Source organism: Hyperolius riggenbachi, chromosome 7, assembly GCF_040937935.1.
Source record: "Hyperolius riggenbachi isolate aHypRig1 chromosome 7, aHypRig1.pri, whole genome shotgun sequence".
NCBI lineage: Eukaryota > Metazoa > Chordata > Amphibia > Anura > Hyperoliidae > Hyperolius > Hyperolius riggenbachi.
In genome coordinates, this window is record NC_090652.1 from 262,655,170 (window position 1) to 262,670,818 (window position 15,649).

Genomic DNA, 15,649 nt, shown 5'->3' on the forward strand with positions numbered 1-15,649 from the left:
TATATTTACATAAATCTGTATATGAGTTCTGAAAGAGGGACAACAAAAGAAGAAAGAGGGACCGAGGGATTTGGTTCTCAAAGAGGGACTGTACCTCCGGAAAAAGGACAGATGAGAGCTATGGTCATGCAGTGGGAACGTGACCTGCCTTGCATATCCAGGTAGTATGTGACAGACCGAAGCATTGATTGCAAAGTAAGGCATTATTTTTGGAACAAGGCCACTTTTAAAGCGGATCCGAGATGAAAAACTAACTATAACAAGTAACTTGTCTATATATCTTATCTAAAGTTTAGATAGTTTACACAGCAAATCTAGCTGTAAACAGCTTTAATAGAATATGATTATTTTTTCCTGTGATACAATGACAGCATCTTGAGCAAAAAAAACCTAATTCCCCCTCTCCTCCTCCCTCCTCCCCTCTGCCTCTGAAATCTCTGGCTAGTAATACCTCCTCCTCCTCCTGCCCAGACTGAGCTCCCATGACCCTTGCTATTGTCTGAAAGTGTCTTGGCTCTCTGAAAACCTGTGGGCGTGGCTTGTTTAGTTTATAGGAAATTAGAATATTAAAACAAAAACAAAAAAGTATTTGGCTTTAGGAATGCCCTATAAACAATAGATAAGGAACACAATTATGCAATGTGTAAAAAGTTCATCTCGGATCCACTTTAAGTTTCTGGCTGCCTCACCCAGTGGCCTTCTCATTTTCTTTTATTTATGTAAAAAAAAGGGGGTTGCTATCAACTTCTCAGTGTTTACTCTAGTAATCACCTTGTTGAAAAAAACTTCTACAGGTGGTAGAAAGGGATTAAAGAGACTCTGAGCACCGCTCATGGGTATGCCTTTAAAGAGACTCCGACCAGCACTGCAAAGTACTTAAAGATGCATACCTTTCTGTAGCATGTGCTCTCCTCTTTCATTTCATACCTGAATCGCCATTCTACACCAAATAGTTTTCGTTTGATTTCAGTTTAAAAATGCGGCTGCCATCTTGGCTATGTTATAACTTCCAGGTCTCCCCTGTCTTCTCTGTTGAATGTGTTTGCATGTCTGCACTATGCATGTTACAGGGCCAGAGTTAGGACACCTATGTTTACCTGGGTACTTCTACGCAGTATAGGTGACTAAGCATAAGAATGCATTCTTCTGTGAACTAAAACCCTGGCTTTTAATTTAGCTATAGGGATAACAGTTGTGCCTGGATGAGTAAATCTGTGAATGCATTTGTTTGAACATTTGCATGTGAGAGTGCGAAGGGTTAATTGATTTTTGCTCTTTCTAGCCACACCCCCTTCAGCACCTCCCTTTCCCTAATAATTTATTTAATGTCCTAACTAGAGGCGATGTGCCTGGATATATGTATGTTTATTCTTATCATTGACCCCCGTGGCTAGGGTCCAATTCGGTGCACTCCCTCCTTCCCCTGTATGTTTGTCAGCATGCAGACAGCTTATGCTGGTGTATGCGCATGGTGCACATGGACACATAACGTTAGCTCCCTTGTGCGATTGGTAAGATGCACTGTCTTTCCCAGGAGAGGAAGTTAGGATGTGTGCTCCTAATCCATTGATAGGTTTGATGCAATGAATGTGTTTGCATGTCTGCACTATGCATGTTACAGGGCCAGAGTTAGGACACCTATGTTTACCTGGGTACTTCTACGCAGTATAGGTGACTAAGCATAAGAATGCATTCTTCTGTGAACTAAAACCCTGGCTTTTAATTTAGCTATAGGGATAACAGTTGTGCCTGGATGAGTAAATCTGTGAATGCATTTGTTTGAACATTTGCATGTGAGAGTGCGAAGGGTTAATTGATTTCTGTCTTCTCTGTTAGAGAAGTGCATCACTGAATGAAGCAGGAAGAGGAAGTGACACGCATGGCCATTGCAAGAGGCTCCTCCAGAGGGGTCATAGCACGACTTTGTTGGAATTAGACTGGCTGTTATCTCTAAATACAAACAGGATGGGTTCCTCTGTTTTTCTATTCTCCTGTGGAAGAGTTTGGGTTCTCTTTAAAGTGGATCTTAGACAACCTTTTGCTGCCTTCATTTTCCTGCCCCTTACATATAGTTTATTGGGCGTTCTTCCCCCCAAATGCTTTTTTAAATTTTATCTATAACCTAATTGGGCTTGATTCACAAAGCGGTGCTAATCCAGTTAGAGACTTTAGGCATGATAACCATTGCACCACGCTGGTGAAAAGCCAGTTTAGGCGTGAAAAGTTTAGGTGTGATAAGTTTAGGTGTGAAAAGTTTAGGCATGCTAAGTTTAGATAAGTTTAGATGGCGTGCAAAGTCCCGCACGCAAAGCCACGCCATTAAACTCTATGGGCTCGATTCACCAAGCGGTGCTAACCCAGTTATCACGCCTAAAGGACTTTAGGCGTGATGACCTCTTCACCACTGAGTTAGCACCGTTTTTGCCTGCACTTCACGCGAAGTTATCGCGCGCAAAGTTTTGCGCGCGCACCCGCACAGGCGCGCGCGCAAAGTCCCATAGGGTTTAATGGGCGCATCGCGCGAAGTGCGGGGCGCTTCGCGCGCACGCACGCGGGAGCGCGCGCAAAACTTTACGCGCGGAAACTTCGCGCGAAGCCCTTCTTATCATGCCTAAAGTGACTTTAGGCGTGAAGAGGGCCTTTTCACCACGGTGCTAACACTTTGCACCGCTTGGTGAATCGAGCCCTATGTGAAGTGCACCAGACTTTGCTAGCGCAAAACTTTTGATCAGCTGTGCACTGCGGTGCTAACGCAGTTGGTGCTTAAACTTATCATGCCTAAACTTACCACACCTAAACTTATCATGCCTAAACTTATCACACCTAAACTTATCACACCTAAACTTATCATGCCTAAACTGAGTTTAGGCATGATAAAGGGCTTTTCACCAGCGTGCTAACTGTTAGCACCGCTTTGTGAATCAGGCCCATTGCATGTAAATGAATGTATCCACGCCCCCAGCTCCTAGGCATTCTGAGTCCTATGCTGCAAGTGCTCATGGGAGCTCAGCCTGGCGAGGAGGAGGCTTTTGCTGAAGCATGCACAAGATTTCAGAGGCAAGGGCACAGAGAGGGGAGGGTATCGGTTGGAAAGGGCGCCTGAGCTGCCTGTATGAAAAAGGCGCCGCCATAGACATCAATGTTATTTCTGGAAATATGGGCTACAAGGTGTAGAAAAGGGCGCCCGAGTTTTGATATAGGCTACAAGCGGGCTCCCCTTTGTAGCCCATATTTTTTCGACTACAAGGTTTTCGGCTACAGTAGGGTGCCCCTTTGTAGCCCATATTTTTTTCGGCTACAAGGTTTTCAGCTATAGTAGGGTGCACCTTTGTAGCCCATATTATTGCCTTTTTTTGTAGCCTAAGTTTTTATATGGGCTACACCAGGCGCCTTTTCTGTAGCCTAAGTTTTTATATGGGCTACAAGCGCTGGAAGCCGAATTATTTCATTCCTCCACTATCCATGGCGGCCTGGAGGGGGAATAGTAATTAACACATCCCAGAGTTTTTTGTAGCCGAAGTTTTTATATGGGCTACACCAGGCGCCTTTTTTGTAGCCTAAGTTTGTGTATGGGCTACACCAGGCACCTTTTTTTGTAGTCGAAGTTTTTATATGGGCTACACCAGGCGCCTTTTTTGTAGCCGAAGTTGGTATATATGGGCTCCACCTGGCGCCCTTTTTTACAGGCGCCCTTTTCATATAAACCCTGGGGGAGGAGAGGTGAATGGATTTTTCACAGGCTGAGGGGTGGAGATGTAGAGCAGCTTGCCTGTGTAATGATGACAAGCAAAATATGACTGTTCTCATTGTATCACAGGAAGAAATAAACATATAATGTTGAATCTGTTTGCAGCTGGATTTACTGTGTAAATCATCTAAACTTTAGATAAGATATATAGACAAGTTACTTGTTATAGTTAGTTTTTCATCTGGGATCCACTTTAAGAATTACAAACCCCTCATCCAGGAACCAGGATGCAACAAAAATATTATACACAAATGCAAATGTACAGATAATAAATCTGGGTAGGGGGCACAATGAACGGAAGGGGGCACTGAGTGGGCTGTATAGCATCAAATACTTTGGAGGAAACCTGCTTATTGAAAGGGTGGCAGCAATATTTGCATTGACTGTTCTGTGGCTGGTTTTTACACTATGCGGAGAAGAGCCCTGGGAGTTGGTCCTCTCCAATAGAGCAACATCTAAGCAGTAGCCTCCTATTGTGGTACCTGTATGAATGAGTCTGCTTTGGCTAATGGAACATTTGCCCCTGGTTCCAATTTACTACAAAGGTCTTCAATCTTCAATGGGATTCAGGTTCTGCACTGTGCAATAAAAGCTAGTCAGGTCATACTACACTTGATAAAACAATTCTTTGTAACCCTTTACTATCTTTTTTTTCAGGTTTTCACTGGAATTTTCACGGCAGAGATGGTCTTCAAACTAATAGCACTAGATCCATACTATTACTTCCAAGTAGGCTGGAATATATTTGACAGTATTATCGTATCCCTGAGCTTGATGGAACTTGGTCTGTCCAATGTGGAGGGATTATCGGTCCTGAGGTCCTTCCGATTGGTAAGTATTTTTAAATGTACAGTGTAAACATGTTAATAAAATCTTTTAGTTATCAAGTTAATCTAATTTTTGTTGTCTATGCAAAGTTAATACATAAAACATGATTTGTAGGACTTAACTCATGAATTTGCTCACCTTACTTATTAAAGTGACATCTGCAGAGTTTTTTATTTTTTTTAAACTGAACCTCCCCATAACGTCGTAATAATGGTGCACCATTACTAACTTACGGGGTGCTGCTCCTCTGGCCCATACGACATGCGCCACCTTCTCAACCCAAATGCAGTTTCTGTTGGTTGTGCAAAAGGTGGATCAGCGCATCAACAGGCCGCCTCCGAATGGCCTACAATAAGAGATGCGCTGAGACCCCCCAGAAACTGCAAACGCACCTTGAACCCAAACAGAAGCTCTGCATATACACCAAAAACAAGGCTGCTAAGTGGGAGCAGCTGACCAAAAATAAATAAAATTAGTACATAGCAAAGAAACGAACAGGGCTACTTAACCTCCTTGCCGGTTATCCCGAGTTATATGGCGACCGGGGAAGCCCTGCAGGAAATCCCGTTCTGAACGGGATTTCCTGCTTACTCTGATCGCCGGAGGCAATCGGAGTGGGTGGGGGGATGCCGCCGCTAAGCGGCTATCATGTAGCGAGCCCTAGGCTCGCTACATGATTTGTAAAAAAAAAAAATAAGAAAAAAGTGCTGCGCTGTCTCCTTGCCGGCGGGAATTGGACTGGCAAGGAGGTTAAAAACAGATAAGTGCCTACCTGCAAGAGAGTGCAAGCCCCACTTGCGGGATAAAATACACACCTAGCATACACATAACCTGTCTACCACTGAAGAATGTTGGTTTCCTGTAACAGTTTCTGCTGGTGCTGTGTCCAAATTTGCTGCTCGGAAAATTATGCTGCCTTGCATGCACAGTACGATCCTGTATCCTGAGTTTTCCTGTTCTTTTATGCTGCGGGCGATATCTCAATATCTTCGCAGCCACGCCTACTACACTCTCCAAATTTTAGGGTATGGAGGTACCTCCCGAACTACCTTTGTTCCTGAGTTAGGTTTGTTTGATCTATCTTGGAATCCCCTTGGGTTTGGGGGCTGCAATTTGGCACAAAGGTAGCCCAGGGAGTACCCCACATAACCTCAACTTGGTGAGTGTAGGAGGCATGACTGAAGAGATATTTGATGTAATTCATTTAAATTTGCCACTGAGTGTGCCTATAATTCAGACGTGAAGGCAGCTCTAAGGCAGCACATTCGGACACTGCACCAGCATTTGTAATTTCTGGCGAGGGACACGTGCATGCGCATGCTGCGTTGCTTGTCGGCAGATGTAGTCTGGGAGATGCTGGGGAGGGTTTGTATGGTTTATGACCACCCTGCATTGTTACTTCTTGCTTCTATTGATAGTTAACCAGCTTGAAGCAGGTAACTTGGGCCCTCACAGCACTATGGTAAAATGAGCGCCAAATGGACTGCAATTTTAATTGTGGCTTTATTGGCATCCAGTGGGTAATTTGAGTGTCGCAGACACCCAATATAAATATCGGGATTGCGGCTGGCCCACATTAAACAACAGGGATTGAAGTCATGTCTAGCAGCGAAGGTGTTTTGGATATTGGCAGTGATTGCAGAGAGGGGAGAGGATGGTTAGGGTTCAACATGGGGGGGTCGGTTAGTTTTAGGCATTAATAGAGGGAGGGCTTGTATGAGAATAGGGTTAGGTTTATTGTTAAATATTGGCGGACCACATCAGGAACTCGGGCAATTGGAAGTCTCAACTAACCGGCATGCCTGAGGGGATAACGGGGACAGAGCTTTGGGGGGGTTTGCAGGGCATAAAATACTTACAGAGCCTTCAGGTGGCATCTTCTAGCCTTCCTGCAGCTCCTATCAGCTTTCTGGCGTCCACGCACGGCTCCTGGAATGTCATGTGACCCAAAGTGGGTCAGCTGGCACGCAGGGAGACGTACACGGTGGATGCAAGAAAGCCGCTAGGAGCTATAGGAAGGCTAGAAGATGCCGCCCGGCTGATAGTGTGGATAAGCCAACGACACACAGCACCATTCTGCGTGCATACTGCAGTTGTGCTTCACTTGGGCCCAGTGGCGTAGCTATAGGGGATGCAGAGTTTGTGACCTCACTAATGCCTTTGGACCATTGGGGCCCACTAGGTGTCTTCCCTTGAACACAGTATTAGCTCTTCAATGGTGCTATGCTGGTAATGATCATTTCCATATGTGCTTTGAATAGCGGTAATTAGGGCTGCTCAAATCCGGATCCGGGAGATACTCGGATAGTTGCTATCCGGATATCTCCCAGTAAACCTGTGCTGGGTGGGTGGGGGGTCAATCTTACCTGTCCGTCCCTGACGCCTCCCACGATGCGGTCCACGCGGCGGTCACGTGACTACAAACACTTCCTCCTTCTGGGTTGAAGGAGGAAGTGTTTGTAGTCACGTGCTGCGCGTGGACTGCATCGTGGGAGGCACCACAAGAAGGTAAGGTTGACATCCCCCCCCCCCGCCCACCCCGCACAGGTTTACTGGGAGATAACCGGATTGCAACTATCCGGGTATCTCCCGGATCCGGATTTAAGCAGCCCTAGTGGTAATCACTAAAAAACTATTCCCCTCTGCTTACACCTCTCAGGTTATATTGCACCAAGTGAATTGTTATGTATAAAATACTTGGGGGGGGGGGGGGGGGTTATGTGCATTTGTGGTTAAAAAATACAACTGAAAACAACAAGATATGCTGCTTTAGGGTAATCTAAAAACGTGCACAGTGAATATGCAGTGAAGAAGCAGTAAAACTGTCCGTGTACAATGAGACATGAAAATTGTTGTGGAAGATTTTCATTTTGCTCCAAATTTTGCAAATTTTGCGATAATGCAAGTTTTCATGAAAACATAATAATGGCAAGTCTGCCGCTTGTATTCAAAAGTAGCTCTTATTTACCCACTTATAAATATTGATGCTCAATGTGGTGCTCCCTTCCTCTTCTGAGAGTTTAACTCTTTATGATCAGCATTGCAGCACTTGCATGCAAGCTAGATTTCTTAGCATTGACCAACTCCACCAATAAATAATACTATGCTTATCCGACATACTCCATTTTTTTCTTTTATTTAGCTCAGGGTCTTCAAGTTGGCAAAATCATGGCCGACCCTCAACATGTTGATCAAGATCATCGGTAATTCTGTGGGCGCTCTGGGAAACCTGACCTTGGTGTTGGCCATCATTGTCTTTATTTTTGCCGTGGTCGGCATGCAACTCTTTGGAAAAAGCTACAAAGAATGTGTCTGTAAAATCTCCCCCGACACCTGTGAGCTTCCACGCTGGCACATGAATGACTTCTTCCATTCCTTCCTGATCGTCTTCCGAGTGCTGTGTGGAGAGTGGATCGAGACCATGTGGGACTGTATGGAGGTGGCCGGGCAGTCAATGTGTTTAACTGTGTTCATGATGGTGATGGTCATCGGAAACTTGGTGGTATGTGTCCCATAAGAGATGAGTTCTTTTTCTGTAGTATATGGTAGAGGTTTTCTGACACCTACGGGGATTGGTAGATGTCAGATAAATGTAGTTTCTGTTTGCTTGACAGTTACTATTGATACTTTTCAACCCTATTTCATGATCCTGGTGGTGGCAGTGATCCTGAGGGTCTGTACTCTAGAACGGGGAGGCAACCCGGCATCAGGGGGTGGGGCCAGCACCCGCTCATATGCTGTAGCTCTACATCCTTGCATGAGTGCCATTGTAATATCTGTATAAGGCGGCACTACTTGGTGCTGAAGGGGATCAAAATGTCAGACTTTATCCACAAAGAAGTACACCATGCCAGACCAGATATGGCAGCTACACCCCACAGCAAGCCTAAATGCCCAACTTTAGCATCAACTGATGTCAAACTGAGTATAAAATGAAAGCAAACTGATGTCAAAAACCAGATGTACATTAGTCCTTAAAGAGAAAGTTTGAATGGCAATACATACAATATATGTAGTCTATGTACTTTGTACAGTTAGATGAACACATAAAGTTCATCATAGTGGATGGAACAGATGCACATTTATAGCACCTCCATCTTGCTCCTCATGCTAATGTCTTGTAAGTACTCCCTCAGCATTGTGTCCTCCCCTCCAGCCTGGTGCCCTTCCCTGCCCCTCCCTTTTCTCTGCCTGCCTGGATAAAATGACATCCCTTATCACAGTTTGTAGGAGAGAGGAGACACAGCAGAACAGCTGCAGCCTGTCTTATCATGTATGTTTGCTATAATTCTTATTTCAGATGTCTTATCTGCCTACCTGTTGTTGTGCACTAGAAGCAGGACATAGGGGAGGTGGAGTTATGATATCAATCCCCCAGCATTCTTTGCACCAATCTTTAGGAAAGAAAAAATGTCCAGGCCCAATTTCAGACAAGGGGCGGAGATTTCAAGACCATATGTGTAATATGGACCCTGGGATTGAGAAAATCACACTTTATCATGTGTGATTTAGGGCTCGTTTCCACTATCGCGAATCTGCATGCGTCCAACGCATGCAGATCCGCACATGTAATACAAGTGGATGGGCCTGTTTCCACTGTAGCGTTGTTGAGGTGCGTTTTTTTCAGCGTGAAAAAGACGCACAAAAGAGCCAACGATTTCGCCTGCGTCGGGAATCCGTGCGAATCGCCGCTAATGTATTTAATAGTAAAAACGCATGCGTTTGTTACATGCGTTTTTACCCGCGATTTCGCGTGCGATTTCGCACCTTTTTCAATTTTATTTAGCCCTGGCAGTGTCATGGTTAATTTCGCATGGCACCCTGCCATGCGAAATCGCATGCGAAATCGCGGGTAAAAACGCATGTGGAAACGCATCCGCATGCGTTTTTACAAGCGTCGGAATGCGGCCGAAATCGCGTCGCAACAGTGGAAACAAGCCCTCAATATATCTTGGCAACTTATTAGGTTTAAAGCAAACTGTAATTTATAATGCAGGTTCTCTTTAAATATTTTAATAATGGCGTTCAATTTGACTGAAAACCTGATGTTTTAAATTGCTTTTTTAGGTGTTAAACCTCTTCCTGGCTTTGCTTTTGAGCTCATTCAGCTCAGACAATCTTGCCGCCACAGACGATGATAATGAAATGAATAATCTACAAATTGCCGTGGCCAGAATGCACATTGGGATTGCTTATGTGAAAAAAAGCGTTCGGGAGTTTTTTCAGAACGCCTTTGTCAAGAAGAAAAAACAATTGGAGGAAAATAAGCCGCTAGAGGACATGCAAAACCAGAAAGACAGCTGTATCTCCAACCACACCACTGTGGAAATAAGTAAGGACTTTGGCTACCTAAAGGATGGGAATGGGACAACAGCCACCAGTGGTATCGGCAGCAGTGTGGAAAAGTACATCATAGACGAGAGTGATTGTATGTCATTTATACATAACCCTAGCCTGACGGTGACTGTACCCATTGCTGTTGGGGAATCCGATTTTGAAAACCTGAACACAGAGGAATTTAGCAGTGAGTCTGACCTTGAAGAGAGCAAAGAGGTAAGTCTTATTTCTGGTCTAAAAATAGTTGCTTTGGAAGATTTATGGTGCCTGTATGCATTTTGAAAACTAACTGTTGGATCAGGAATTACAGTAAAAACATTGTTGAATTCCTGCCAAAAATTCTGCAATCAATTCGTGCCAGTACTCTGATGCAAATATCTTAAAACAGCTTAGCCAGAGCGCCCTGACCTCACTTTTCCACACAGCACTCCAAGAAAGCACAGTCTGGTCATGCACCTACCCAACCAGCCAACCATCTGTACGTAAATAGTAGCGGCACACTTATATGGTCATTTGTAAGATCTCCCCTGAGACAAGCAGTGGTTGACCTTCCTCTACTTACGTTAGTGCTGCTGTGCAAGGAAGGAGAAGAAGATTATAGTAAGACAACCTTAGATATTTTTACTAGTTGTATTTGTGTAGAGTTGGGCTTGAAATATGTTTTGATTGTCTTCTTTAAAGTTGAGCATTATCTTTCACTACAGGATAAGGGGTGGTGTATTTATCCGTGATTAAAGGAAGCCTGAGACATTGTAAGTGCAAGCATTTATACTTAGCCGCAGCTTCCGCCAGCCACATGTACGCGGTGGGCTCCCTCACCATCCTCCCAGGCAACTCTTTGGCTCCGCTGATCGGACCTATGCTCCACCACCTGTACGCCTGGGCATGCTTCCATTGCCAAGAGTGTTCTGTGCCTGGGCAGTACATTCCCAGCCACGGTAGCATGATCAGGGCTCACACTGACAAATATACTGGGCAGGTGACCTTCCCATTCCACTAAGAGGCATCCTTGTGGCTCACTGTTGAACCCCTGTTGAGTGTTTTAGGGGATGAACACTGTTGTGAAATTATCAATTGCATTTCAGTTGAATCACTGCAGACAAAAGTTGATTGGCAGCTCAGCCATACACTGTAAAAAATATTCCATTTATTGCTGAGGGCATGAAAAAGCAGGAGACTCCAAATGTCAGATTCCTGAACCACATGTTCTGTGGGAATTAATGTATGCATATTATGAGCAGAAAACAGAAATACATGGAGTGTTTCTCCAATGAATGGTTCAGCTCCCATTTAAATGTTGTATCTTGGATTGGTTTGAAGTTGTAGAGCCTTGACTTGGAGGTGCTACCAGTTGTTTTGTTCATTTATATATTTCAGTGCTGTGCACAGACTTGTATGAATAGTGCCAGTTGAAACAACAATGTTGCTGCAAGACCATTTTTGTCATAAATATTAGTTTATTCCATCCTGTGCAGAATGCTCTGTCTAATGGCTCTGGTTTGTTGTTGGGTTCCTTGAAATTGTAAGTTACAGGACTTACTATTCTGAAGTAGAGTTGGGCCGAACGGTTCGCCTGCGAACGGTTCCATGCGAACTTCCGTGGTTCGCGTTCGCGTCCCGCAGGCGAACCTTTGCGGAAGTTCGGTTCGCCCCATAATGCACCATGGAGGGTCAACTTTGACCCTCTACATCACAGTCAGCAGGCACAGTGTAGCCAATTAGGCTACACTAGCCCCTGGAGCCCCACCCCCCTTATATAAGGCAGGCAGCGGCGACCATTACGGTCACTCGTGTGCCTGCATTAGTGAGAGTAGGGCGAGCTGCTGCACACTCTCTCTCATAGGGAAAGATTAGTTAGGCTTAGCTTGTCCCTGGCTGCATACCTGTTCTGTGAACCCACCACTGCATACCTGTTCTGTGAACCCACCACTGCATACCTGTACTGTGAACCCACCACTGCATACCTGTTCTGTGAACCCACCACTGCATACCTGTACTGTGAACCCACCACTGCATACCTGTTCTGTGAACCCACCACTGCATACCTGTTCTGTGAACCCACCACTGCATACCTGTTCTGTGAACCCCCCACTGCATACCTGTTCTGTGAACCCACCACTGCATACCTGTACTGTGAACCCACCACTGCATACCTGTACTGTGAACCCACCACTGCATACCTGTTCTGTGAACCCACCACTGCATACCTGTACTGTGAACCCACCACTGCATACCTGTTCTGTGAACCCACCACTGCATACCTGTACTGTGAACCCACCACTGCATACCTCTTCAGTGAACCTGCCACTGCATACCTGTACTGTTCAGTGTACCCGCCACTGTATACCTGTTCTGTTCAGTGAACCCGGCACTGCATACCTGTTCTGTTCAGTGAACAGTTTGGTGTGTCAGTGTGAAGCAGTACCTTAATTACACTACCTGATTGATGTATACACATGCAAGATGTTTTAAAGCACTTTAGGCCTGTCATTTAGCATTCAATATGATTTCTGCCCTTAAAACGCTGCTTTGCGTCAAATCCAGATTTTTCCCGGGGACTTTTGGCGTGTATCCCACTCCGCCATGCCCCCCTCCAGGTGTTAGACCCCTTGAAACATCTTTTCCATCACTTTTGTGGCCAGCATAATTTTTTTTTTTCAAAGTTCGCATCCCCATTGAAGTCTATTGCGGTTCGCAAACTTTAACGCGAACCGAACCTTCCGCGGAAGTTCGCAAACCCGGTTCGCGAACCTAAAATCGGAGGTTCGGCCCAACTCTATTCTGAAGTAGTAATATGTACATCGGTTGGTTGTTAATTATAGACTGGCTGCTCATGATGGGACTGATTTAATCATGTAATGCAGGACTAGAGGAGGCCGTTTGCGATCTAGAGAACCTTACTTGGATTTTTTGAAAACTCGTCTAATGTTAGGTGGCAGGAGTTTGCATCCCTCAAATAGCAGAAGGCTGGATGAAACATGACAGAAAATCACAATGTCCTGGTGGTCAGAACAGGTCAAATTGGCCACTGCTCTAGGTGTCAATATAATTAAATAGTGGCTATGGCCTGCAATTTGGGGGCCAGAGGCGCTGGAGCATCAGTTGCCAATGTGACTCGATATTTCAATTTTATTTTTTTACATTTAAAAGTTTAGCAGAGGCCTTTATTACCCTACTTCCAAGGCAGGCAATTCCAATTTCAGGCAAATAAGGAATGATGCAATTATTTTATTGCACACATTAGCAAGAGCAAACAAAGCCTTTGGTCAGCAGGGGGGTGGAGAAAGGACTCTATGCTTCAAAGACTTTAGAGAAGTCACAGATGCTATCTTCACACCTTCCTAGGATAAATAATGGACAGCTGGAAGGGAAGGGGGGAACATGGCAGCTCCTACAGCTATTAGAAACCAGGACAAACTGCAGAAAAAAGGTGGTGCTTGGTCCAATTAAGGACCACAGTGACTCTGAGACATGCAACCTGGCTGTTTGCTTTTTATCACGATTCAATAAACGCGGATAAATACTTTGTTATGGACATTGTGCAGAACTTTCTCCGTTCTCTTCTACTAAAGATTCACTTCTGCACAGAACTTCTTAGTCCATTCTGTTAGTTATAGTGAAGACCAAGCAAATGAGGCTTACTGCAGTGGACTTTACTGATTATCTATGAGGAGAGCTAAATATGTTTTTTTGAATAATATTATCCTGTATTTTTGGAATTTCTCCCGTATGTTTGTAATTGTTAGTGATGCTCTGCATTACATGTTCAGCATACAAGTGAAATAAATAAGGTGACAATATGCAACCTTGTTGCCCTCCTTTCCCATTTGTGAACAAGTCCAAAGACAAAGCAGGTAGGCACTAGATTGGTAAAATGACACTTCTTTACTTAAAGGACTTCCGAGACCGAATAAAAAAAAAAGTTAAATACCTGCATCATATTTGAAGGCACGGAGGACGCCGTCCGCACCCTCTGTGCCGTTCCGCTGGGTCCCCGCCGCTCAATAGCCCCCCTGGCCGGCTCCCGACCTCACGGCCCGGGTCGGGCTCTCCTGCCTCTACAAACATGGCTGCATGAGCTGGCCGCGGCTGCGCAGTCCGCATAGCCACGAGTGCGGCTGTGCAGCTCTAGGGCCAACCCCCCCATCCATGCTACAGGCTGTTTCCTGTAGCGTGGATGGGGGGGTTGGCATTAGAGCTGCGCAGCCGCACTTGCGACTATGCGGAGTGCGCAGCCGCGGCCAGCTCATGCAGCCATGTGTGTAGAGGCAGGAGAGCCCGACCCGGGCCATGAGGTCGGGAGCTGGCCCGGGGGGGCGGGGACCCAGCGGAACGGCACAGAGGGTGCGGACGGCATCCTCCGTGCCTTCAAATATGATGCAGGTATTTAAGTTTTTTTTTTTATTTGGCATCGGAAGTCCTTTAAAGAGGACCTCCATACTACATACAAAAATCCGTCAGCCTGCAAGAAAAAGAAAGTTATATTTACCCGAGAAGCCTTGACCCATGGTGCCGTCCTGAAGTCCCTGCATCACCTGACTTCCGGCTGGCCCTGCCGCCTCTCTTTCCCCGAAGAAAAACACCAAGCTATTTATTACAATAGGAGAGGATGCGGGGCCAGGCGCCGGAAGTCGGGTGATGCAGGGACTTCGGGACGGCACCATGGGTCAAGGCTTCTCGGGTAAATATAACTTTCTTTTTCCTGCAGGCTGCCGGATTTTTGTATTTAGTATGGAGATAATCTTTAAAGAGGAACTCCAGTGAAAATAATGTAATAAAAAAAGTGCTTCATTTTTACAATAATTATGTATAAATGATTTAGTCAGTGTTTGTTCATTGTAAAATCTTTCCTCTCCCTGATTCACATTCTGACATGTATTACATGGTGACATTGTTACTGTGGGCAGGTTATGTAGCTGTTTCTAGCTGTTACAGACAGCTGTAAACAGCCATTTCCTGTCTGTGAACATTGTTACATTGTGGCAGTTTGCCCAGAGTACCGCGGTACTCAGAGCTTCTTGTGGGAGGGGTTTCATCACAATATCAGTCATACAGCGCCCCCTGATGGTCTGTTTGTGAAATGCAATAGATTTGTCATGTAAAAGGGGGTATCAGCTACTGATTGGGATAAAGTTAAATTCTTGGTTGGAGTTTCTCTTTAAGTACTTTACTTAGTAAGTTCTTCTTAACTTACTTACCGAGAACCTGAGGTGGTTGGGGGGGGGGGGGTAGATGGGACACAGAGGCATGTTCTCTGCCTCATGACAAGCCTCTGTGTTCTCCAGACGCCTGTCTCTGCCCCCATTATAGCGCTATAGCCCCCCACCGCCACGCTATAGCCCTCCCCAAATTAGCAACAATATTTGTCGTTATCTTTGAGGGTAATGGGAGGAGAGGGATTCCCTGCTCAAACGCCCACTAGGGGCATTCCTGCAGGCTTTCCAGTGCTGCCATTGGGCATCTCTCTCTCCCTGCCACTCCCCCGCCTCCCTGCACGCTGGGAGAGAGAACCAATCTCTCTTTCCAGCGTCATGACCCAGAGGTCACAAAAGTGAAAGTTGGGCAGTGCAGTCTCAGGAGCGGCGGAGAGAGGTGGGTATTGCGGCTACCTGATCCATTCAGCCCCCCGGATCAGGTAGCCTAGGTTTAATTATATGATCCCACCTCGGGCTCTCTTTAATGACACCCTTCCATAAACTGTGAAAACAGTGACTCCAAAACCTTTTTTATGCTTTT

The 15,649-nt window shown here is 45.4% G+C and overlaps 1 protein-coding gene across 1 annotated transcript in view; it reads left to right on the top strand.

The window, feature by feature from the left end:
- Positions 1 to 15,649, top strand: part of LOC137525001 (sodium channel protein type 2 subunit alpha-like) — a 310,605-nt gene that overhangs the window by 211,583 nt on the left and 83,373 nt on the right. The window contains exons 15-17 of the mRNA XM_068245618.1: positions 4,406 to 4,579; positions 7,719 to 8,078; positions 9,644 to 10,129. Coding sequence (XP_068101719.1) covers positions 4,406 to 4,579; positions 7,719 to 8,078; positions 9,644 to 10,129 — 1,020 coding nt within the window. The remainder of the gene's footprint in view (positions 1 to 4,405; positions 4,580 to 7,718; positions 8,079 to 9,643; positions 10,130 to 15,649) is intronic.